At 38.0% G+C, this 26,742-nt stretch overlaps 1 protein-coding gene across 2 annotated transcripts in view; it reads right to left on the bottom strand.

The window, feature by feature from the left end:
- aatkb (apoptosis-associated tyrosine kinase b) overlaps nt 1-26,742 on the bottom strand; it is a 71,396-nt gene that overhangs the window by 31,035 nt on the left and 13,619 nt on the right. Inside the window, exon 2 of one of the 2 annotated variants that reach the window (XM_036572030.1) lies at nt 3,261-3,394. In XM_036572030.1, coding sequence (XP_036427923.1) covers nt 3,261-3,394 — 134 coding nt within the window. Of the gene's footprint in view, nt 1-608; nt 990-3,260; nt 3,395-26,742 lie in introns of those variants that run through there. The other variant, XM_036572032.1, reaches the window with a different exon arrangement.

Genomic DNA, 26,742 nt, shown 5'->3' with positions numbered 1-26,742 from the left:
AAGAACCAATCCAACTCAAAGAACCATTTGAATGGTTCTTTGCATAGCTTAGAGGTTAGTTATTCTCTATGATGGAGAGCCTCTTGTTTGTGGTTCCTTAAAGAAAATGGTTTCATGTTCCACTAAAGTTGGTTCTAGTATGATTACAAGTCAAGGAACCCCTTTTCAATATTATATATCGTCCTCTTTGCTAAGCGTCCTTAAAATGATTTAATGCGTTTTCACAAATGTCAACACATTCATTTTGGTAACGATTCTTTAAGATGTGATTCAAAAGCATAATGTGATCTCAGATTTCACCACGATTTGATGATTTGGGTACAATTCAGAAAATATATTTTTTAAAATACACTGAATACACAAAAGAGATCATAGGGATTATGAATTATGCATGAAATAGTGAAATATACACTATAACTTTTTTATATGGCATAATTTTTACATTTGAAAAAGCTAATTTTGGCCAAAGCATGCACACATACTTTACTAAATTTCTTATAATCGATTTTAGTCCAAAAATTGATGCAGTTGAATTGCTGCCTTCAAGTTGTGCATTCCAGTGAATTTCATAACCTCAAAATAGCATAAAAGTTCAGTTCATATCTTACCTTATCCCATTCCTGAAGCTCTGCTCAAATTAATTGACCTGCGCTGCTCATGGTATGTGAGTGGCATGGCCAAAACACCAGTAGCTGGTACCTCTGAGGGTACCTGTGTAATCTCCAGGCCAGTACGCCTGGTGCCCTCTGCTCCATAAGCCCTGACTGAAGTTTGCTGATTGGTAGCACATTCATGGAGCCAGCAGACAGAGCACATTAGATCACACGCTACAGAGAGATGCATGGTGCACCTCTAAAGAAGCAGACAGCATGCAGTGAATGGAATCGTCCCACTGACTTATAGGCAATGGAGGGAGCAGAGGGAAGGGAGGAGAGAGACTGAGGGCGGGAAAGAGAAAAAAGAACGACCGACAGACAGACAGACAGACTGACTGACTGACTGACTGACTGACTGAGAGATGGATGGCTGGATGGGTGGATGGAAGAAGGGAGGGGCAGTTTCCTGTTCTTGTCCAGAGAGAAAAGAGACAGCAGCAGCTGAGAACACCACAGAGCCCCCTACAACGCCCACCCCACAAAAATGTAAGGCTGAAAAAAAGAGAGCGCGAAAGAGAGAAGGGGGGGGGGCAGCTTTTCACATTCTGTGCTTATGACATCACTTTTTTTCTTCCTTTCTCACTGACTTTTTCACATGTGCACAGCAGACCCCCCACAACCCCCCTCACACATACTTATGTTTGTTTTTATACGTTGTCAGGACACTGGCTCATACATATATGTAATTACGTATGTTACGCAAAAGTAAGTATCTGTATGTAATAATATTTAGTGGTGTTAAAGTTCAGGTGCATTAATAACCATACATTTTCACAACTCTGTTAACACATTGACCCTTCTTATCATTCGTAGTTCCACCCTAAAGCTCAGCTGCTTGCATGCTATATGATGATATGACTCTGACCCTGTTTCCTCTTGTTCAAAAGCAACAGCAAAGTGGAAAGATATATTTTCCCTCAAAACAAAATGTAATAGTTGGAATCACTTATACACAGAATATACACTGATCAGGTATAACATTATGACCACTTCCTTGTTTCTACGCTCACTGTCCATTTTATCAGCTCCACTTACTATATAGGTGCATTTCGTAGTTCTACAGTTACAGACTGTAGTCCATCTGTTTCTCTGCATACTTTGTTAGCCCCCTTTTACCCTGTTCTCCAGTGGTCAGGACCCTCATGAGAGTGAGAGTTTGGTTCAATTTACAATGAACTGAAAGTTTGCTTGTCAGCACAATAACTTACTATGTAATTAAATGTGTAACTATATAATTAGATTTGAATAATACACCAAAGTGAAACTTTGACTTATTATTCAGTTTTTGTTCTTAGAGCTTATTTTCCAGTAACTATGAATTTTTCCAGTAACTACTACTAAATAATGTTATTTTAAATATATTATGCTATGTTATCCAGTTATGTGAGTGAGGAATTAAGCTGGCCTTTTAAAGGGTTAACTATGACGGAGGAGTTAGTTCCTTTATCTCAGATTTACTAAAAAATACTGACAAAACAAAAAATGCTGGCTCGTCTCAGCACAATTACAGTTGCTACAAAAATAATTAGTCATTCATTCATACGAACATCCACGAAATGGCATCCAGCATGACTCAGTGTTTACAAGAACATTCTAAAGCTGCAGAACGACATGGGAACAGCTCTCTGAATTAGTGGGCTGAATGAATCTAATGACCTGATATTGGATATTAGGTGCAGACACAATCACTGCAGCACTGAAAGAGGGAGGAATGGAGTGTTTTCAGCTGGGGATGTCTGAGCTCTGAGCTCGAGCTCCACTGAGAGACACGACAAGAGTTTACAAAAGGCCAAGGACTCTCTCTGCCTCTCTCTCTCTCTTCCTCCCTCTCCTTTTTCTCTCTCTTTCTTCATCTATCTATCTATCTATCTATCTATCTATCTATCTATCTATCTATCTGTCTGTCTGTCTGTCTGTCTGTCTGTCTGTCTGTCTGTCTGTCTGTCTGTCCTGCCAATAGATATCTCCCTCACTTTCACCTCCCCCCCCTTTCTTTGTGTTTCTCCCACCCCATTTTCTCTGGTGTCTTGACCCATTTTGTGTTGCTGTTGAGAAATGCAGTGAGTGCACCTAAAACTGCAAGCATGTGTCCATCAGAAAACTTCTACACCACATTTGCTTCATCATACACAAATTCATCATCCATCAGTAGTTTACAGCCACAGATTATGTGTTACATGGCTTTTCAGTGCACAGTAACCATTAGAGTAATTTAGATTGAAGCAACACTACATGTCAAATGTTTGGGGACACTTGCATTCTTTTGAAATTTTCTAGTTACTGTTTGCTTTTCTCTGCTACTTTTTCAATTAAGAAAAAAAAACAAAAAAAAAACACTGCAAAAGGTTTTGTGCTTTGGGCATATTTTGCTTCAACATGCAGATACATATTCCTCAAAAGTTTTGCCTAAATAATGACTTTTCCAAGGTAACACTTTTTTTTTTTTTTATTGAGTTTCATTTTTCAAAAAGGCAACAGAAGCTTTCTGTTTAATATTTTAAATAATTGAAAAACAAGAAAAGCACGGCCATTAATTAAAATCATCTGAAAAGTGGTGGCCCATAATATTATAAGCACTTTTGATGTGGAGGACAGTTATCTGACCTTAAATCCAATCTCGCCCTTCTTGCAGCACAGGCAGGCCAGCATGAGGAAGATGAAGGTGAAGAGGCCAGAGAAAGACACAGCCACCACTGCTAGAGAGGACGACCAGGAGAGCTCACTCAGAGGGGCGCCATCTGTGGGAGAGAAGCAGTATTACACAAAAATGCTCCAATTCCAGTGTCAGTCCTAAAAAAAAAAAAAAAAAAAGAACTACAGTAATACAATATGAAACTATTATAAAGTGCTATGTAATGTTTCTATAAGAATCTTATCACCTCCATATAAGATTCCTGTATAACTTGTAGTGATCTTATAATCGAACCACATCACTATTTAGACTATTGGTAATACACACTGTGCAATATATCATAATCTGCTACTGTAAATGACACTATCCATCCATCCATCCGTCCATCCATCCATGATTTTTTTTCGTAAGTGAATATTTTACTTAAAACACATTTGGAAAACGAGAACGTGAGGAAAATCACAGTCCTCTGCACAAAGCCTCTGCATGTCAGTAAAAAGCCCTTTTCAGACACAGAAGTCGAATATGGATGCATTGTAGAGGATGTAGCATGAGGTCCTCAAAAATACAGCAATAAAAGTATGTAAAATCATGTAAAATGTGCACAGAGACCTATTACACAGAACATCATACCATGCATGATGTGCCCTGCACCCTCTGCCTCATTCATCATTGGTCATTGGACCACTGTAGACCAGATTTCATTTGAGTGATGGACCAGTGGCACTGACAGTCACAAAATGACTTCTAATGAAGTAGGTTCATCAGTTTCAACCCTGAAAGGCTGGAGTCCAACACAGTGATTTCATTGATATACTGATGAGTTGAGACAGACATGTTTCAGTAGAAAAATCCCCAAACTATGCTGGACTCCTCCAGGACCAGAAATGATGACCACAGGGCAGAGGATGGCTAACACAAATTCTGCTACAGCAGGAGTTTCCATAGTCTGTCCTGTGGGCCTCATACTCTGCACATTTTGTGATTTCAGTCATCTAAAACAGCTCATTAAGCCCCCTGTGTGCTGGGTCAGGTGTGTTCAAGATGGGAAAACAAAAATGTGCAGAGCACAGAGTCCTCAGGACCGCCTGTAGAAACCACTGGACTATAACTTCACATCAGGGGTTTCTAATAAAATGGCCAGTGAGTGTATAGCATCATTCCAAGCGTAAAAGTTCAACGTGCTTAGCAATTCTAAAATTCTAGAAACAGTGAAAAAAAAATCAATACAATGTTGATATTGCTGAATAATAATTCACTGAAAATAACTTACACACAAAACGTCCATGTTTGTAAATGAGCCAAAAAAAAACTAGGAAAAAGCCAAACAGTAAAAGGTGTTTTTAAATGTTTTTTAAACAATGGAATTGAGTCTGATTTACTACATAAAGCTTAGACACAATCGAAGCAACAGCTCCATCAGAAAAAAGTGCTACTTTTACATCCTGATAGCTGATAGCTGTGTAAGAGTGACACAGGATAAAAAATAAATAAATAAATAAAATAAAAAAAACACACAACACCTGAGCACTTTAGCCCTGCATTGCAGCATTCTAACATAAAGCATTTTAGTACTTAACATAACAGTTTAGCATTTGAGCATAATGGTTAAAATATTCTATGAACAGCACAACACTTTTAGCAACCTGCCACATTAATACTGAATTCAGGTGATGAGCATAGTCATCTGTGCATAGAATATTCTAGAGTGGCTTCAGCCAATCAGATTTATGAATACAGGTATCAATTTGCAAAGGAAAATTTGCTGCACTGTTATGATTTAAAAGAAGAACTGAAATCATCTGCTCCATGCACTACACAGCCATGCATTTTGTCAAGTGCTGAGACTCCCAGTGATATCTAGATGCTTTTTCTTTCACTTTACAATCTTTCTTTCCTGTTTTTATGTGTTCCACAGTAGTTTACCTGAAACTGCATTACAAAAATATTGGAGAGACCAGGCGATTAGAAAAAGGATGGACAGTTCTGCAGATAGCCGATAGCGAAACAACTCTCCCCTTAAAGGCAAAGCAGGACAGGTGACATGTACTTGCAATGCAACGGCGGGTGGGAGAAGGAGTGGGGGTTGGAGAGAGGTTAGACAGTTCCACCGATCGTGAAACAACTCTTTTAAAAGGTGCAAACGCCTGCCCTGCCTCACAGCGAGGTGGAAGCCAATGACATTGCAGCAACCTCCAAGACAAAATTTCCTTAACACTGTCAAAACAGTATGATAATCTTCTGTTTTAGGCTTCAATTTCTACAATTAGCCATTCAAATGAAAACAATGTCATTGTTTTTTCGGCAATTGTGACAGGCAGCATAACAAGTTCACTAGCACTAACTAGCATAATGTTGCTGTCAAAAGAAAAACATGTCCAAAATATTAACTTTACAGGAAAAGGCAAAAACATTCTTAACCCCATAAATGGCCAGGGCCCACCGGCAAGCCCAAAGTTTTTACACCCTTCTATATCCTAAGAACAGCTCAATTCATTTGCACTTAAGTCTCTATAGTTACATAATAATAAGACTTACTATATAATATGCCGGGGATTTTAAGGGGTTATGGTAAATATATTTTATTCTAAGTGATTTTGGAGCACTTTTATCGATCCATTCCTCATGAAATTTTCATAGAATGTAAAAGACAGCTTCTGCGCTCAAATGATGTAGAAAAATGAAAACTTACATTTATTTGTATGACATTTCAGTTGTGAGAATGAATTTTTTTAAAAAGTCAGTAAAAAAAAAAATAAAAAAATCACTGACAGACACCTATCTAATCTCTATCTAACCTTCCATCAAGTTATGACTTATCTGCTAATATAGATGAAATCTTGCCAAATAAATTACTGATGGACTGAGTGGTTTATAAGTAGGAGTAGCATGACCTAAAAGTAAAACTGAAACAGGGATTAATGCTCCTTATGGGGTATGGTTACAATATAATGTAGTTTTGTTTTCCCTTTTTTCATACATTGTAGCTGTTAGTATTATAACTTACATTTTTGTTCGTGTTACTTTGATTACATGTTTATGTCTCGGTTGTGTATGTTGCTTGGTAAAAGACCCAACATAACAAAACAGAAAACAATAGATTAACCAAGTGGATTAGGATTTCCTAACTTGAGATAAGATGCTGTAAGATAAAATATAATTCCTAAATTAAGACACAATTTGCTTCTATAATAAGAATTGGTGAAAAACTTATCTTGCCTTGTCAGATCTTAACTAAAGATTTGAGGTTTTTGCAATACGGCCCTAGGAAGTTTTTTTTCTGCCATTTTTTACGACACAGTACTTCTATTTATTTTCTTAAACTCCCAGAAAAGAGATACAAAATTGTTACTGGGTTGGTACACCTCTTCTTATTGGGGTGGTACCCTCAAGAGTATGCATTCAGTTAGGGCTCATAATTGTACCATAATCCATTGCAGTTACATTTATAAGTTGTATTAACTCCACATACCTTGTCTCGTCTTCAGGCTTTCAAATTTTACTTTGCACACATGTGGATCTTAAAACCACTGTTGTATCTTTGAGGGTATTGTTTGTACCTTAATGAATGAAAACTGCACCTACACAATACATTTTTTTCTGACAGTATAGAATTTGAATTCTAAGAAAATAAATAGAATGATTGAGATTTTTGGTTTTCTTTGAGTTAATATGTCCATTTGCACCCAAACAGGTGTTGAGTGTGGGTCTGTGTTACTTCATTAACATTTTGATTCTGATAGGCCTTTTCCATGGTAAGAACAGACTGGTAGAGGAATTTTAATATATTAAAAATTCTGCTTATTTCAGACAGTTTAGATTGTGAATAAGTCACTGGTAGTACAATCTGTCTTTTGAAACTGACAGCATCTGTGTTTCTACAGAGCCAGATACCTTTAGATATGCTTTTGTACAAATGTGTCTTAATAAATTAGTAAAGATTCATATCAGAGGCAACTGAAGGCAGATGTGATGTGACCAATAAGCTTTCCATGTACATATATTCACATGCTCTCTCCTTCGTATGCATGCCTGAGTAATGTGCATGGCACTAATAAGAAAAAGCAGCATGTGCTCATTTCAGCCAGTCCAGCCTTGTTACTGTCAACTTTAAGTGCTGAAAATATCTATGTACTGTGTTTCACTGGTTAAATAGCAAATCACTGCTGTCGGAACAAAACCTTATCTCCAAAATGGTAACTTTACAGCGGAAGAAAAAAAAACCTAGTTTTAATTGTAAGTCAGTGTAACCAGACATTTTTCCAAGTCATTTTGGGCTGTTTCTTTTAGGTCATTCATACAATGTAAAAGTAAACAGGTACTTTCAAATTGTGTCAAAAACTGAAAAAAATGGCAAAAATGGAGATACAAGGTTTTGTTCTGACAGCAGAGAAATATTAAACTAAAACTACCCCAGTGTTCTCATCATTTCCTCCTTCCACATGTACACCAATACACGTGCTGTGTGAAGTAATTAAAAGTGATAAGCAAGATCAGATGAGCTACATTATTAAACCATGGGAAAGGTTGCTCATTGTAGTGCAGGAAGAACATTCCACTGAAAGCCCTAAATATAGGCTGCAGCAGCACTAAGTGCCTCTCAACAAGTGAACCATGTCTGTTTTAATCCAGTCTAAAACATGAACTCTGTGTTGAGTTCAAAATATATAATACAGTATCTATACACAGGCATTTCAATTACTGTACACATACATACATTGTTGCTGTCATATTAAAACCTCATAACTCAATTTATTTGAAAACCCCAGTTGTCCTTTACATTGTCTGAACATTTCATGACAGACTCAGAGAATACAGCTATCTGGAGTTAAATGTACAATATATAGCAGCTTTTTAGCAGCTACATTCTAAAAATGTGAACTTACATGTCTGATCTGAATTATATTATTTGAATGGATATATAAACTAATTATCTGAAGCAGAACCACATAATCCACTGTATATGCTTGTATTCATGTCATCTGTTTTACTCTCAAGAAATTTGGGAAAATGATTCATATTCTGAAAGCTTTGCTATAATAAAAGCACTGCAAAGCCCTGACTCACCATCCGAGATCCACATCCATATTTATCCCACCAAATTTGATGCACCAACCCATCATATCTAATCTACCATTTTCAACCTTCCATACCTGAACCACCATTCCATGCCACCAAATCTGACTTGCCATTTCCAACCCACTACACCTGAGCCACCATTCTAGCCCACCATACCTGAACCATCATTTCCAAGCCACTAAATCTGACCAACTATTTCCAACCCACTGTACCTAAATCGCCATTTCCAACCCACCATACTTGAGCCGCCTTTTGCAGCCCACCAAATCTGACCCACCATTTCAGATGCCCCAGACATGACTCACTATTTCAGACACACCAAACCCGACTATTTCATTCACACCTTTTCAGACACAATATTACAGACCTATCATACCTGACCCACCATTTCAAATGTTCCAAACCTGACTCACTGGGACAAAGACACATCAAATCTGACTCACCATTTCATTCACACCTTTTCAAAACCCAACACTGAAGGTGCACCATAACTGACACAGTCTGTCTGACCACATCTGACTCATCATCTCAGATACTCCTTACCTGACTCATCATTTGAAGTCCACAATAAATGAGTCATCATATGAGGCCCAGTATTATAGACACTGCATACCTGACCTACAGATAGTTAGCTCTGCTGAGCGGTTGAGAATATTTTTTGGGATACCCATGAACTGGTAGGTGTTTTAACATAGCTTTGAGTTGTTGATGTGGTCTATCCTGCTTGGATCTACCACAGTCTCTCAGCTTCATGGATCTCCGGTATATTTTTATTCCAAACTCTCAGCGACAGCAGTTGCCTTGGAAACAGATGGGATGGACAGGCTGGCACTTAAGAACTGCAGTAAGCTGCAAAATCTCCCTTTTCCTCTGCGACTCATTCATCCATCCGTTCAACTCTCCATTCTTGCCCTTTCCCACTCACTCTCTCATGCTTTCTCTTCTCCATTCTGCTGGTTTTCTGGCCACTGACAGTTGCTCCATGTTCCTATTCACCCATCTATCCCTCCATCTGTGTAGAAAAATGTGATGAGCGGTCACTGCAGTGGGCAAGAAGGGCATGACCTTGGCAAAATCTCCAAGTGTATGTGTGCGCACGTGCATGATGATAAGTGTTCATCTATATTTCATCCCTTCTGCTACCAGAAGGCTGCCAGGGCATGCACTGCTGCAGTCTGTCTCTCGGCAGCTCTCACTGCCTCCATCTCTACATCTGCTGTGCAGCTCAGCTGAACTCAGTTTAATGCGACTAAGGCGTTGATGAAAGGTACTTCAGAAGGTTTGGTCCCTCACTACATCTACACTCCTGTCCGCCGGTTTTGATCTTCAACTTCTGGACTCTTGACATGTCTGTCTTTAAAATCAAAGCATGGCAGTGTTAGTGCTTTAAATGTCCTTCCTCTTAAACTCCATATTGCACAGTCACTCTGTTTCCTTCTACCCTGATTGGAAGACTCATTTCTTCAGCAACACCTTTCTGCACTCATTTGCATCTCATTCATGTCATTTCTCCTCAGGTCTCCTCACTTAACTTGTTTCATTGTTTATGTATAGGAGCACTGGGGCCAAAATGAAAAATTTAACCATCACCACATCTGTTGTAAACATCTCCTACAGCTGTGCGACAGTAGTCTCCATAGTTAGATTTTTCAGTTTAAAAAAATAGGGAACTCCCCTTCTACTGATGTATTATGAAGGTAGGAAGAATTTTTAAAAACTCCAAGTACTTTGGGGCGATAAAGTTAAGCAATAGAACACGAGAGGGAGAATGTTATCACGAAATAACATCACGGCTGTGATTTGGTCGCAGGCACGGGCCGAAGACGAGTGCTGTAGATCATCACAGCCATCATGTTATTCAGTGATAAGGTCGTGTGTTGAGTGTTCTATTGCTTTTATTTTAAATGAATAAAGTAAGAAATAAATAAATTGGGCCGTGAACGTGGCATTTAATATGTTCTAATGTTCACAGTTCCTTCCGCCAAATAGCACGGTTAGAACGCTTCTCAACCAATAAGCTTGCATGGCCAGAACTAACTGTTGTATAATAGGTTGTTTGGATTTTTTTTCTTGCTAACTGACGGATATAGGAAGTCAGATAGTGAATGTTACTGCCAATTAACATGTATCATACTAATAAATACAGACATCAATGGATTTCTTTATCTTGGGGGGGTGGGGGGGGGGGGGGGGATTCCTAGTGGTTGCACAATGTACATGTGTAAAACATGCATGGTATTGTAATGAGAAAACACTGATGGACAAAAATTCAAGAATGCAACAAAATCATGAGTGTTGCAAAGCCTATAACAGGGGTTGGCAACATGCAGCTCTGGAGCAACATCTGGCTCCTTTACTACCCTCTTGCGGCTCCACAGCAGAAGAACTTTTTGGATTAAAAATAAAATCTCTGTTACAGTAACAAAGCTTTGCTGAGTCTTCTAACACACACTTCCAACAATAAATGATCTTAAATGCTGGAGTTAATTCATAAATGGTTTTAAAACACAACTAATTCACGGCAGACTTGCAGAGTGCTTTGCCGTGTGTCCAGCAATCAATTTTGCCTAGCTTGTAGCTGACAAAATGGCGAAGAAGAGAAAGATTTAAGATGAACATTAATAATTAGAGACGAAGGGACAGACTTATTTGCATTTATAAGCACTGCAACTGGTTTCCTGATATGTTTAGTCTGCAACCAGAAACTCTCAAAACACTAAAAAGACACAAAGCTGAAGTCAGCTTCTTGTTCTAATTTTCCCATTCCACCCTAAATAGTCCAGCACCTCAGGCAGCATTTAATGTTTGGGTGCACCATATAAAGTCTGGGTGCTCTTGGTCAAATTACATATCCTCTGAGTGAAAATAAGTTAATACATCCTCTACGGAGAACAAACTTCTGCACATTGTAATGCACAACTACTGTTTATTTGCTGAATTTAATGTATTGGAAAAGGTGCAGATGTTATGGGACATTTAATAATCTATATTTTAGTTTCCTTTTTCTAATATGTTAATAAATAAATTTATGCGCTAATGTTGGTAGAAAAATGTCATATTGAGGATTTTTCACTGTCGAGGATATGATGAATTACTTTCATATAGAAAATCAACAAAACATGAAGTTCATATTCAAACTTTTGCATATGCTTCACAGCTCTCTGTGTCAAGCAGAGGATGAATCTTGAATCTTGAATTTTGAGTCCTGGTTCCTCTTGAGGTTCCTCTTGTTCTTAGGGAGTTTTTCTTTGCCACTGTCTCTCTGGGATTACTCATTGGGTCTTGGACCCAGATTTCCTGTAAAACTGCTTTGCGACAATGGCTGTTGTGAAAAGTGCTGTACAAATTAAATTGACTTGATTTGACTTTGGGTAATGCAATTCATTCTCAGCTTAGAGAAAGGACAGACTTTGGTCAGAGCCAGTGTAGTCATGTTTCTTGGACAAATGTGATGATAAAATGAAGATCTTCCCTACATGCTCTTCCTTGTTCCACCCACATGAGACAGGATGGATCCAGATAACATTACAACACACACACACACACACACACACACACACACACACACACACACACACACACACACACAGAGAGAATTGTGAGATCAATGTTATTGAGTTTGGTCGTAATGAAGCTCTTGAGAGACCCACGCCTTAATGAGCTCAGTACTAACAGTGGAGCTTTGGAGAAGGAAAGAGAGAGACAGAGACAGAGACAGAGAGAGAGAGAATCTAAACAACACCATGAGAAAAAGGTCTTTAGACCTTGCCCACTTCCACAGCAAAATCCTTTTAACTGTTATACATTTTTAGAGTCTGTGTCTTAAATAAATGCTAGCAAAACATTCCATAATATAAGACTTGCTACTTCCTTCAATACCTTGAATGCTACCAAGGCACCATTACCTTTGTAAAATTTAAATAGTAACTAGGATGAATTAACACATTCCAGAACACTTTTTGTGTATTATACATCACAATCTTCACAAAACAGTTTAGATGTCCATCATTATGCCATTAATAAGCCTTATAAAGCCAAAAGCTAGTAACGAACTTACTTAATAATTAAATTTACTTAATAATTAACTTACTTCCAATGACCCTAGCTCTTAATTAAGTAGTTGTGAACAGCCATTTAATTAGCAGCTACTGGCTTGTCAGGGTCAATTAGATCCTTACAAGTGCTATGGAAAATGTTTAAAACACCTTAGTAAGTGATTATAAAATTAGCTGTTAGGATAAAGTTATTATCACCTACCGACTTGATAAGGCTTAATAAGGATGTTACAAGGTCTGCATATAGCAATGTGTTATCAAAAAATAAAATTAAACTACATTTAAATTTCCTGATAGAAATAATGAAAAAATAATAAAATAATGCTTGTATGAAATGAATCAGAGTTTGAATTTAAATTAAATTAAAAGAAAAAGGTAGTCAAAGTAAAAAAACAAAGAAGTTTGTTAAGTAAGCTTAAGCTGTATTCATCGTGCAAGGAAAAAGAAAAGATACACACACACACACAATATATATATATAAATATATATATATATATATATATATATATATTATATATATATATATATATATATATATATAAATAATGTATGTGTATCTTTTCTTGTGTGTGTATGTTATATTATGTATGTATGTATGTATGTATGTATGTATGTATATATATATATACTCTCATTTTTCTGCTTCTACTGAAGCAACAGCAGGAAAATCACCCTAGTTGTTTAGCTATATGTATACATATATACACTGATGAGGCATAACATTACGACCACCTCCTTGTTTCTATGCTCATTGTCCCTTTTATCAGCTCCACTTACTATATAGGTGCACTTTGTAGTTCTACAGTTACAGACTGTGGTCCATCTGTTTCTCTGCATACTTTGTTAGCCCCCTTTTACCCTGTTCTTCAGTGATCAGGACCCCCATGGGTCGCATGACTTTACATCTACAAGGACTGACAAGGTAGGAGTGTCTAATAGAGTGGACAGTGAGTGGACACGGTGTTTAAAAACTCCAGCAGCACTGCTGTGTCTGATCCACTCGTACCAGCACAACACACACTAACACACCACCACCACGTCAGTGTTACTGCAGTGCTGAGAACGGTCCACCACCCAAATAGTACCTGCTCTGTGAGGGTCCATGAGGGTCCTGACCACTGGAGAACAGGGTAAAAGGGGGCTAACAAAGTATGCAGAGAAACAGATGGACTACAGGCTGTAAATGTAGAACTACAAAGTGCACCTATATAGTAAGTGGAGCTGATAAAAGGGACAATGAGCGTAGAAACAAGGTCATGATGTTATGGCTGATCAATGTATATATCTTATGTAATTGTTTTTCAAATGTTTAAGACATGGAAAGAGCCTAAAAATATGATGGAGGGCATGAGTGAAGGTTAAGCAGGATAGTCAGACTAAGAGAAATACATATCAGAGCTCTTCATAATTCCTAATTCTACAGTTTATCTTCATGCTGACATGCCAAACAAGATGTGAAACTGAGACTTAGAGGAGACACACAGAATGAGAACAAATATGCTGCTTTTCAGTAGAACAGCAGGAAAGCAATCTACCTCTCACTCTCACTCTCTCTTTCCCCCTCTCTCTCTCTCTCTCTCTCCCCTCCAGCATAACTGGAGGGTGGCAGCCATTTTTAGCTAACAAGCATGAAGAGCTAAATCTCTATTGACTAAATGATGGAGGGAAGAGCAGAAGAGAGAAGAGACAGAGAGGACTGTATCACTACTTGAGGAGGCTTCCGAATGAGAAAAACCCCCTCAAATTGACTGAGTGCAGAATAACAATCTAACTGCCTATAATTGACAAGTCTAGCACACGACAAAGCATTAGTGTTTGCTCAGTGTAAGGCAGCCAATCACAGACCTGAACTCAGAGCTTAAATGTTGCCATGGAGATGACTGACTGATGACTGACAGTGATTGGAACATGGCAAGCAGGTGCTGACATGAGTCATGTCTGTCTTTTATGATTAGACTGTTAGAAGCGGTACAGAAGAGATACCATTTCTGTCCCCATCACTCAAATTCTCTCACATACTAACTGACACATGAGCATGGAATTCATATCGTTAATATAATTAGTATAATATCCAGGAGGATAAGTGGCTTAGATAATGAGTGAGTAATTTGTATTATGATGAATTGCAAAAATTTTCAAAGTATTCAGTGGATTTTTTCAGATCATTCAAATATATTACCAATAAGAGGAGTAATGCCTTCATAAAGCTACACTATATAAGATTTGGAGACCTCTCTGGTAGAAATGTGTAACCACACGCAATGTCCATTTTGTATGAACATTTTGTAACATTGGTTATGGTACTGACCCCTTCCCCAAGAGGATGAATCTCAGGATTGCAAGCACATTGCAATGAGAACTCAGTCAAAATTTAAAGGATGTGTCTTCTCTTCTGAGGATGTAAGTGAATTGTTTATTATAGTCATCATATCTTTATTAGTATAATATTGATTTTGCATTTGGGACCTAAACACTGAGCCAGATCTTCTTTTTGGGCCTGTGCGTTGATGACGTTTGACATCTGAAAAACTTGACACCTCTGACTTTTAAATGACTATTTCAGGATTTACAAGATGACTCAGAGCAGTGCATGGGCATCAGATTTTTGTGTTTTTTCTCCTGTTACGGGACGGCAGGGAGGCAGACCCAAGCGCAGAGAGGAAACCCGTGAGAAAGGGTCTTATATGAATTTATTGAGGTGATGGAGTGTGAATTTGAAAAAAGCCAAACAAAGAGGATGCTGAAAGCAGCATGCTCAAACAACCTGTTTACTCTTTGTAGAGTAAACACTTTTTGTATGGCTTGGAGCCGTTTCTTGCTCAAGCCTTCTTTCTTTAAGTAGTTTTGGGGCAATTTCTCTCTTTTGTTTTTTCAGCCTTCTTTTCTTTTTTTGTTCCTTTCCTTTTTGTTTAAACACCCACCTGGGCTAAGTACCGTACCGGTCACCCCTCTACAAAAGTGTGACAAAGGGCTGCTGTTTGCCACAGCCTTAAGTAGTCCACAGGTGTGCCAGGTTGGGCCTAATCAGCCCGAGGGCTTCTGGGAATTGGAGTTCCCTGAACTTATGGCACTTCACCGCCATTGCCCTCTGCTGGTAGGCGGCGGCGCAGGCTGGGCCCTTACACCTCAGTAATGCTACTTCTTTCAATCTTAATGAAAAGTCATTCATTGTGCAGCTCTAAATGCCCCATATGGTGTTTTTCTTGCCAATTAATTTTTACCTCTGTGGTCCACTTATGATGTTTGTGTGGTTATATGTAAAAAAAAAAACATTTTTAACATGACCATTTTCTAACCTCTCTTTATTCCTTAGATTGACCCTTTAAATGGCTTGTTCAGCCAATTGATTTAGTGTCAGAATGGCTGAGAAGCCTAAGACGCCAGACTAAAAGCTCAATACCTTCCCAAGTGATGAGGCTTCTGGTCTCCATATAAAGACATGGGTTCAAATCTCACTTTAGGCAACTGTTTTGGGGGCAGGCATGAGCTGGAGGTTAGGGAACCAGCCTTGTGACCGGAAGGTTGCTGGTTCGATCCCCTGATCCGACAGTACGTGACTGAGGTTTTGAGCAAGGCACCTAACCCCCAACTACTCCTCAGGCACTGTAGATAGGGCTGCCCACTGCTCTGGGCAAGTGTGCTCTCTGCCCCCTAGTGTATGTGTATTTACTAGTGTGTATGTGGTGTTTCACTGCACAGATGGGTTAAATGCGGAGATGAATTTCCCCGTTGTGGGATTAATAAAGGGTAACCTAACTTACTAAATAATAAGCCTTGGTATGTAATAAACTTGGGATTTTAAGGGGTTAAATTAGCAAACGCTGAGTTTTAAATCTTTTATTTAGAAACATTTCTATTCTTGGAAATAAGTGCTTGTGTAAGAGGCAATTCTGCCATGCAAGCTACTCGCCAGTACAGAGAGGATGAGGACAAAGCATTACAAGCAAGTTGCAGTTTTTCAGAACTTACTTTTGCTATGCTGGTGTTTAAGGCTGGGATTGAATAGTTGAATGCAACTTCCTTTTCTCTGCTTTCCTTAATTTTGCCCCTGATCTGGAAGCCATGTAGATCCACATAATAGCCAGCTCTGCCAGTGTATTGACTAAGCCCATGATCAGGCTAAATCAAGGAAAGTGGATAGAAAAAGAAGTTTTATTAAAGTATTTTGATACAGCCAAGTCAAACTGTGTGTATTACAATGCGATTAACAAGCGTTCTAATCACATGGAATCTCAGGTGGCCAATCAGATTTCAGAGATAGCTGGTGCCACTTCAACCACACCTGTGGCTTTGCCTCCAGCAGTAGCGCAGTCTAAGCACTGCAATATGCAATGAGAGCAGTCAGTCTGTTGACCTCACACATGTACAGATAGTTTAAAACTCTTGGCACCTAATTCTGTGGAAATAACATGATAATGAAAGATAGAGAGTTTTGGTACTGGTACTGTGAGCTCTAGTAGGTATGTTCTCCTAGCATCTGAAAAACCCAGATTCATTCATCAGACTGCCAGATAATAAAGCATGATTCATCACTCCAGATAACACATTTCTACTGCTCCAGAGTCCAGTGAGGTGGGCTTTATACCACTTCAACTGACACTCGGCATTGTGCACAGTGATTTTAGGTTTGTGTGCAGCTGCTCAGCCATGGAAATCCAATGCACAGTTCATGTGTTGATGTTAGGAGGTGGCATCCTTTGTGTCATTTTTACTGATGGATGGATGGATGGATGGATGGATGGATGGATGGAAAGAGAAAGAGAAAAAGAGGAGAGAGCTAGAGGTAGAGAGAGATTGGGGCAGGAAAAAAGGGAGAGTACGAGAGAAATAACAGGAGTAATTAAACTCCAGCTCAAATCAAAAAGGACAAAAGTGACAGAATGTGGAAAACAGAAGGCAGAGACGATGAGCGGATGGAAGAATGTGGAGAGAGAGAAAGCTGGACTGTGGCCAGAAGCAGACTGGGCAGGGCCACGCAGGACTCGACACATATGGCCAGGGAGATTCTCTCTCTCCAAGGGAAGCATTGTATTCTCAAACACTCAACACATACACGACAGTAGGCCAGATATCTTCATCTGGGCCTGCTCTACTCTGCTCTCCTCCAAATATTTACCCTATTAATGCGCACAGGGGTTTTGTGATTAGCAAGTAAATCAGCACTTTCACTGCTTGCTTCTCATACTGTCCCCCGGCAGCACACGACTTACGTAACAAGTTTCAAACTGCTGATTAATATTAAAATCAGCTTTAAACTTGCTGAATATTTATAAAGCTTCCAGTGCCTCAAATACATCCATCAAACACTGCAGCGTCTCCAGGTACTTGTCAGCCACATGCACCGTCTGATTCCACTAACTGGGGTCCTTTTTTGTTACAGAGAGTGAAACAAACAGCGCTAATGAGAAGAACACATGGGTACAATGAATACAATGGGTGTTCATTCCAGAACATCATTTTACAGGGCCTGCACCCAATATTTATCTTCTTGTTTTCCCCTTGACTTTCATGTTTAACATTTGTTTGGTTTTATGAACCAAAAACCTCTTTCTTTATCCCTTAGACTTAAACAGACTGTGTTTTGTTAAGGTGCCTTGGCTTCACTTTCTTGTCTCTCATTCAAAAATCAGTCTGGGCTGAAACGCTCCTTAGAACTTCAGAGTGAGAGGGTGGAGCTAAACCGTTGTAGGCTGAAAAAGCTGATATATGTAAATATGTTTTTGTGACATCATAATGACTTCATAATAGGCTGTTTTTGAAGCTTAATTTTCATATCTGCCTTATTCCTGCACTCCATGATGCTTTGAGTGCCTTATGGACTGAGCATCCTGCAAAGTGTAAGCAGACATCATTGCAATGTGTGAATATAAGTGTAAATAATATTTATTACTGTGATGCTTGAATGCCTTTGTGCTGATGTGCTAAATCCATCTACAGAAGCCTAAATCTGTGTGAGAGTATCCTATTAATGGCCTACACAAATTATATATGCAAATAAAGCCAGTTTAACATGTTAAGTTTGTTCATATGGTCAAGTACAGCCATTAAACCATAAAGCAATGCAATTATGAAGTAGTGTTTAATGTAGAAATCTGTTCATTTGCAAATTTGTTTGTTTATTGTTTAACAGTGCTAAGGCAATGCTCCTCATATAGTATGTTAGTGCTAAGATAAGGGTTAGCAGGGTTAAAATTAAGGTATTTTAAGCTTGCAAAAGATATGCAAGTAAAATATTTTTTACTTTTTAGGTCTTTTATGTAACTCCTTCTGTAAAGCTTTAAATTGAAGCATTTTATTATTGGAGTGTTGACTTCTTGGTTTTCACTAATCTGTTCAGGCTACTTTAGTGAGGGCAGAAGATTTTCAGTTACAGAGGTATAAGTAGGTTGAAGAGAGTCTTTTTGTAGCAACCTGTAATGCTTAACTGGCAGTCCTTGGCTGGATTTTATGTACACAGATTTTAACAACCACAACTAGGCTTTTTTAAGCAGTGATTATGAAGCCAGATTTACACATGTTTGAAAGCACTGTGCTTTTTGAGAGGTTTATGCTCGTAATATTAGTTCTTGCCATACTTTCAGTTTCACTCAGCGGCAGTGACTGTCCCAGAAGCACCTCAGAGACAATAAATGGGACATAAAAAGATTGCTAAAAGTCCTAGAGAGCACAGAGTAAAATATTAAAATTGTTTGTATAATACTAAACTTGAGTGTTATACTGAAAAATATAAGATTTAAATATGATAAAACACAGCTTAAAAACCACTGAGCAGACCTGTCTGATAACTGTGTGGGCGTGGCCAATGAGCAGCTTCATTGACAGCTATTTAATCAACACGCCTAGCTGGCTCCACCACTCATACAGAACCAAAATCATTATGTGGCTTTTACGTAACGGTAACTGGACAGAAAAAGTCATGGATGAACAGATGTGCAGATGAACACTTACAAACTTAAATCAACAAACTGTCATTTGACTATGGGCACCTAAACTTATGCATAAAACTGTACTTCTCTCTGTGCCTGGATTTTTTAGAGTACTATTGTCTCAAATTGAGCAATAGCATTTAGCATTAAATGGAAATGATAAATTACCATGTCTTTGACAGTTGGCTAATGCTAGCAAGATAAGGTTATCTATACATGCCCAGTTACCATTATAACCTTTTGAAATGCTTATCTGCACAATGCAAAAAAGCGTAATGAAAGTGTCGCAGAAAAACATGGTGACTGAAACATGATGACCTTTAAGTGTGGCCACTCCTACCTCTTCCACTTCTAACAGAGCTAATTATGTGTAACACTCCATACTTGTTCAGTGGTTGTAGGACTTCATTTTCTAATAAGAACACACCATTTGCGGTAAAAGTTACTAGTACGCTTTGGAAGTACTTGATCTGAGACACAGGGAGTGACTCACTGAGGACTCCACTGTTTGTGAGCTATACTGTTGTTAGTATAAATCTTCAAAATTTTCCAGCACCAAACAGAAAGCCACCTGGAGCTGATGACAAACTGTAACGCCTCAGTTTGTGCTGTTAATGCGTGGCTACTTTTAGAATCAGGAACACCGTGCTCCGTGCTTGGCATCTATATCTGTATGAAGTGCTGAGAAAATGAAGATTATTGTCGTATTCATGGATCACATCACACTTTTCTAGTGTGTTTTCACATACGAACTGGTCTAAAATGTGCAGAAGCTGTTTACTGGTGCTTTTTGTATGAAAGCCAGTTCCACCACATAGGAGGAAAAAGTTTTTTATTTGTTTTAGGTTTAACCTGTGACTGTTTGGGTCAAAAGAATGGCATCTTTTCTCAAAATTCTCACTTAGTAAGTCATAATAATGACCTAAAAATTATTAATTGAAAAAACTAATTGTGAACCAAAAAATCCTGTTTTTATTTGGTGAGAAAGTATGTGAATATTTCAGCATATTGTCGTTCAAAAATGCTGTATATCCATTTGTAACAAGTTTTTGAAAAGAATACCGGATGATGTATAATGGAAAACACGTGTTTATTTTTCTAATAAAGGTGGCATTAATCATAATTTAGCATTAGTATTTTCTTGTATGAGTAAAGTCCCCAACAGCATATATAATAATATATAATATCATATATGTAAAGTAATAATGAAATCATCTAACAAGTGGTCTATAATGCATTTTGCAATGAAACTCTTCAATTATTTTAAGAAAAGAAAGACAATATTTTGACATAATACATTAGAAAATTGAGAAAATAAGCAATTAATTTCATTTTCGCCATAATTATGGAACGTGATGTAAAGCTTTAATAAAGCAGTAATTGCAGAGGCAAAGAGTTTCAATATGCACTTTTTAACAATCGTTTTACAAATCATTAAAATCATTCACACAATCATTCACACATTGCTTTTTAATGATGTAAAGCATATATAAAGATTTTAGAACTAGAATAAAACTATTTGGTTTTAGATTTTTTACTTCCTTCATCAGACTAAGAATATTGTCAGATGGCAGATGAAGTAAACGTCTGAAAAACCGAGACATGTTACCACCAAAAATCAAATTTCACAAGCCTTAAACAGCATGCAGCCAGTGTTTGCTATCCATCTTGGTAAAGCGTGTTCTGACACTGGTAATAGCAACATGACCCTGTTAAATTACTGAACAAAATCTTTCATGATGACTCAAGACAGCATGTGGCATCATTGTGTTCTCTTAATGGTGACTAATGTTAACTGAATGTTATAGACTTTTAAAAATTTTACCTCTAAATGATCTGCATTTTTTCTTACCGTGGTTTCCTACCAACAGTATTGTTGGTAAGAAACCAGGGACTGTTGACATTCAGTCGCCCATCAATGTACGTTGTAGTCATCACAAACTTTTACTTTTTGTCATATAATAATGAACACATCATACTGTTTAATGCAAAAACCTTTGCTTTATAAGTGATGTGTTACAGAACTGATTAAAACCTAAAAATTTGCGTTTACAATGTTGACAGTAAAAGAATGTTTAGACACCAGCAGGGCAGATAATCTCTCTCTACCCTCCCCATTCCACTTTCCATCCATCCACTTACCCTGTGTATCTATCACGCACGCATTTGTTCAGCTAAGGAGCTTCAGATATAGTAAGCCTGAACCACGCAATGGCTCTACAGTGAAGCTACAGTGGCAGTTATGTTAATTTTGCACTTACTGACACAGGGATTACATAACTCCCCCTAGAAATCCTCTACAACACCCTGCGAGACTAGGCTGTGCTTACGGCATAATTAAAAATCATTCCACTAGCTCTTATGGTCCATCTATGCACCGCTGCTTTGCAATTATAATGCACGCCCAAGCACTACACTCTCTTCTTTCACTGCTGAATAAGGACCTCTTCATTAGCTTATGGATAAGATATTCGTACAACTTTTTTCGTGACAGTCTAAAAAGCATTAAGTAATAAATACTCCCTTGCCTGTGATAAAATCACTGTAAAGCGCAGCCTGAAGTAGCTTATTGCTTTTAGTACATGGCAGAAAATTGATAAAACACAAATAAATATTTTAAGCTATCATTAATAATAATCAAAATAATTATTCTGCTAAGAAATGTAGATACTTTAGTGTACAGTATTGGGCTCTAAAGGATTCAGCAGTCTAAGAAACCATGGACTGCTGTATGAGGAACGTTCAGTCGGCCATCATTGTACACTGCAGTCATCATGAACTTTTTAACTATAATAATGAACATATCATAATGTAGCACTATTTAAGGCAAAATGCTTTATAAATACTTTTTGCTCAAAAAAGACCACTATGGGAACAATGCTTATTTCCGTTAGATTCCCCGCCTTATTTAGCACAAATCTAATGGTGTTGTACGTCCCTTGTGTGAGACTGAGGCTGAATTTCAAGTAGCTTCCTACTCCACACAGTGCACTTTGTAGGAAAGTATTAAAATACTGGATTCTGGACCCAAACAGTGCATAATACATCTAACAACTAGTCATTTGAGATTCATCCGTATGTTTTACAATTACATACTAGACAAAACAGTGCACTATTTGGGTGTAGAAGCCAGAATTTCATAATGTATATAGTGCACTAGGAAGGAGGGAGTGAACAAACACTCTGATACACTCTGTGGTCCATGTGAGCAGCATTACAGTAAAAATGTATTCCATTAACAGAACAAGGGTTTTCAGTGACTTTAATACACTTGTGTACACTTCATAAACATTACGAGAATCAGTGTTGATATCCGCTTTTTCCCATTGATCAATGCTTTATTCCAGCATGTCAGTATTGTTTGGCTGTCACTTTAAAATATTTTTTTAACGGATAAAATAAAAAAAAAAGTACAGTTTCTCCCCCTTACTCCAAATAAAGATAAGCATTAAAGACACATCTGAAGTTTGCTTCATCAGTTTTCTTCTGGAGCTTCTGGAGCAATGGAAGTTTATACCCACCAGTTAGCACTGTGCTGCATGCCTAAATCATCACTTAGTGCCTCAAACTGCACTTTCAGTTGTTTACTTATTTCAAACAGACTTGCTAATGTGGGTTCTGCATTTACATACTGTTATTTATTTAGTAAGCAATATGATTATTTTCACAGACATGAAAAACATATTTTTCAGCCTTTCCAGGTAATTCTGGAGGCCACTGTAACAGTACCGGCTAAACTGGGCTCAGCTTTCCATTGGAGGGCAACAAATACCGGAACACTAGTAAAGCTCAAGCGGTGCATCTGCCTTGCTGCTCCAGTACAAAAGATTCTCTTTAGCAGCAACTCTTGCAGCAGAGACATTCATCCTACTTTCAAAAACTCTCTGACCCAAATACTGAGGGCTTACGCTTAGTTTCATTTATTTATTTATTTATTCATTTTTAAACCAAACCCCAAAAGCAAAGTAACTGCTGCACATTTTCAGTGAAAGGATCCAGATATGTTTAGTTTAGCAGGCCGTTACAACTAATATGTGTGTTTCTGTGTTTTTCTTCATACATTTTCAGGACAAACATGTCCTAACTTTGGAGGAAAAGCAGAGAAAAGCGGTGCTGATTTTTGTTTTGTAAGAAATAAACGTAATAATAACGTTCCACATGTATTTTATATATGTTGTCCCTGTCAGAATAAACTCATCAAAAAATCACATCTTTAAATAATGAACTTTGCAGCAAAAGAAAAAAAAAATTCTTAACTTTTAATGTAAGTTAATGAAACAGCAGTTTTAATCTATGGTATTTTGGATCATTTCTGTTGCTCCATTCGCCACAAAATTGTATACGGCAGAAGACGCCCTCAGATAATGCAAAAAACATACAAACAAACAAAGAAAAAACCTCTGGTGCTGGTCTTGTTGTTGTCAAAACTGTCAACAATAACTGCAGGAGCGCTAAGCTGGTTTAGCTACGTATGGAAAGGTCACACCACTCATGCTAATGTCAGATGGATTCTAGCATCACAACACTGCAAAGAGATGCACCAGCATGAATCCCAGTGAAGGTTCATGTTTGTTGTCTGGTTCTGGAGTGTTTCCCACAGTGCCAGCCTTTTACCCCACAGAGAAATAAGCCTGTTGTTTTTGACTCTTTCTCTAGAGTTAAATGCAGGTCCTGGAGAGCTACAGCACTGCAGGTCCATTTCACAGTAGCTTTAAAATGCAATGTTTGCCTATTTTGTAGGTCCTTGGAGGTTCCATTGATGGAATACATGTTGATAGTAACGTGTAACCAAAATGGGTTTGTGTCTTCACGGGTAAGCAAGCAAGTCAACATTAAAGTGACATATATTTATTATGTTTAAATGTGATTTTTGTGGCAGTTCATTTTTTTGACATCTAGAAAATTGCAGTTATGATAGTTTCATCTCAGCATGGCGGTGTGAATTGTTTTCACAGTAGGGGTTCTCATTCTTCTGCTTTCACCCCTCATTGCTCACTAACAGCTCAACACTTCTCACACAGAGGACCAACAGTGTCCTAGTTAATCTGATTAGAGAGTTGCAGAAAAAATGTTTTATTTGAATTTCCCTCTCAAGACCCAGAAAGTCACACTGAAGAACCACCTCCTGCAGTCTGTCTTCATGCAGTTGTGTCATGACATAACAAGAAGGAATGGACCATCATAATTTTGTTTGGGAATGGCTCTGCATTGAAACTACACTACATCTAATTTGTATTTTCATGAAGCCGTTGGTTCATGGGGGCCCTAGGCGACTGCCTGCCTTTGCCGAGTGCAAAGACTGCCTCTGATCATGACTCACAAGTATTATATTCATGAAGAAAAAGGTCACTGTGAGATTAAGATTTCATGTTCTATAACTGTGCACAGAATGGCAGGCCTGCAGGGATCTCTCTGATTTAGACCAACCAGCTTTTACCACACCTAAGGCAAAAGACCCTTCAATACCCACATCCACACACACTGGTTCCACAGCATCTCCTCAAACAGTGGGGGATCCATTTTCATCAATAAACCTCACTTTAGGCTAGTCTGTCAACATGCAATACTGGAGACAGGAATAGCTCCACAGCTCACTCCCTTCATCTCCCTGCTGTGTTTATACGCAACTCTGCTCTTCTGATGGACTTAGTGTTGCTCATGCAAAAAGTACAAAATCAATAGAAAAATAGTCAGTTTCTCATCCTATATCTCTCCTGTCTTTCTCTTTCTTTCCACATACACTGTCCATCAGAAGTATAGCTTTTACAAATGGTTACTTAATGTAAGTCAATGTAATGAGAAGTAATTTCAGACCATTTCTGTTGGTCCACTGATCAGCAAATTTTCACGCAATGTAAAGGTCAGCCGCTGTGTTGATGCAGAAAAGTCTAAAAAAAAATCTCAAAACAGAGATTCATGTTTTTTATTATTTTTTTTGAGGGGGTTTGTAGAGTGACAACAGTTTTATGCAAAAGAGCATATTTTCTTTGCTAATTTGCTATAATGTAATTGTAATTGCAGTAGAAAACAGGACAGAAAGAGGTTGTACATGTTTGACAGAACCTTGTAATTTCCTTTTAAAGTAGCTCTTCTAAATCTATTTATCATGGCTTTGCACAATAAGGCTAATTTCAATAACATGATAACACTAACAGTGGTTAATATTTACATTCTCTAGATAAAATTCAAACATTTTTTGAAGCTTATAGCAAACATGCAAGTAACATATTCATTGAATGTTACACTTTGGATGTTGACACCTTAATTAAACTCAAAGCCTGTTAGCTTAAGTTTGTGCCCCAACTACTCTAGTGAGCACCGAACATTGAGTGACAAATCCCAATACACCTATAACATTATAAAATATGTTTTCGTAACCCCTTAAAATTTCAAGGTTATTACAAACTAAAGGTTATTATTCAGGAACTACAGGGGTTTCAAGACAAACTGGCTGAGCTATTCTTAGGTTATAGAAGTATCTAATAAAACTTTGGACCTGCTGGTGGGTCCTGGTCTACTTAATGTATTATTTTGATTTAAAATGCCCTGCATGTACCTCCCTGCCAAGAACAGAATAAAAAGCAGTTGTTTTAGGCCAAAATGTTTAATCTTCTATCTCAAAACATAATGCAAATTATTTATAACCATTTTACCTACCAGCTTTCTGTGAGCTTTTAGAGGCATTTTTAAACTCTTCAGACGTCTGGTTCCTATCACCACCACTGTGAGTGAAAATGACTCTGTAGATTTCTTTAGAAAATATATTTTTACATAAAACCACTCCAAATGAGTCTGTTTACATCTTAACAATTTAATTAAGCAAGACATTTTTCAAAAATAAATTAAATTCATCTTCAAGACTGACAGATGTTAATGACCTCTGAGCTGATTGACTGCCATGTATTTTGCTTCATTCAAAGCTTCAGCATGAATGGGCAGGACTAAACTGCTGTAGGTTGTCTTTTGCAGCTTAATTTCCATACATGGGCTGAATGACCTGGGGAGTGGACGGTAGTTTTGGAAAGTTTACCAATGTTTGTATTCTATACCAAACTATTGGTGAAAATACAGGTTTCATACAAGCTTTTTAATTCATTTAAGTCTAACCAGGTTTATTTTGTGAAAAACATACATACATACATACATCATCTAAACCTCTTATCCTTCTGGGTCACGGTGGGGTGCTGGAGCCTATCCCAGCTGTCATTGGGCGGAAGGCAGGATACACTCTGGACAGGTCGCCAGTCCATCGCAGGGCAGTTTGTGAAAAACAGTTTTACTTATTTAAACATATGTGACAGTGTTTGTGAGAGCACTATATTGGGAACAATGACAACATTCACACATTTTATCCCCTTGTTGTGATGTCAGCACCCATCAACACTCTTCTGCTT

This window comes from Colossoma macropomum, unplaced genomic scaffold (assembly GCF_904425465.1).
Source record: "Colossoma macropomum unplaced genomic scaffold, Colossoma_macropomum, whole genome shotgun sequence".
Classification (NCBI taxonomy): domain Eukaryota; kingdom Metazoa; phylum Chordata; class Actinopteri; order Characiformes; family Serrasalmidae; genus Colossoma; species Colossoma macropomum.
The sequence above is the reverse complement of the archived record's forward strand: the minus strand, read 5'-3'. Positions and strand labels throughout refer to the sequence as shown.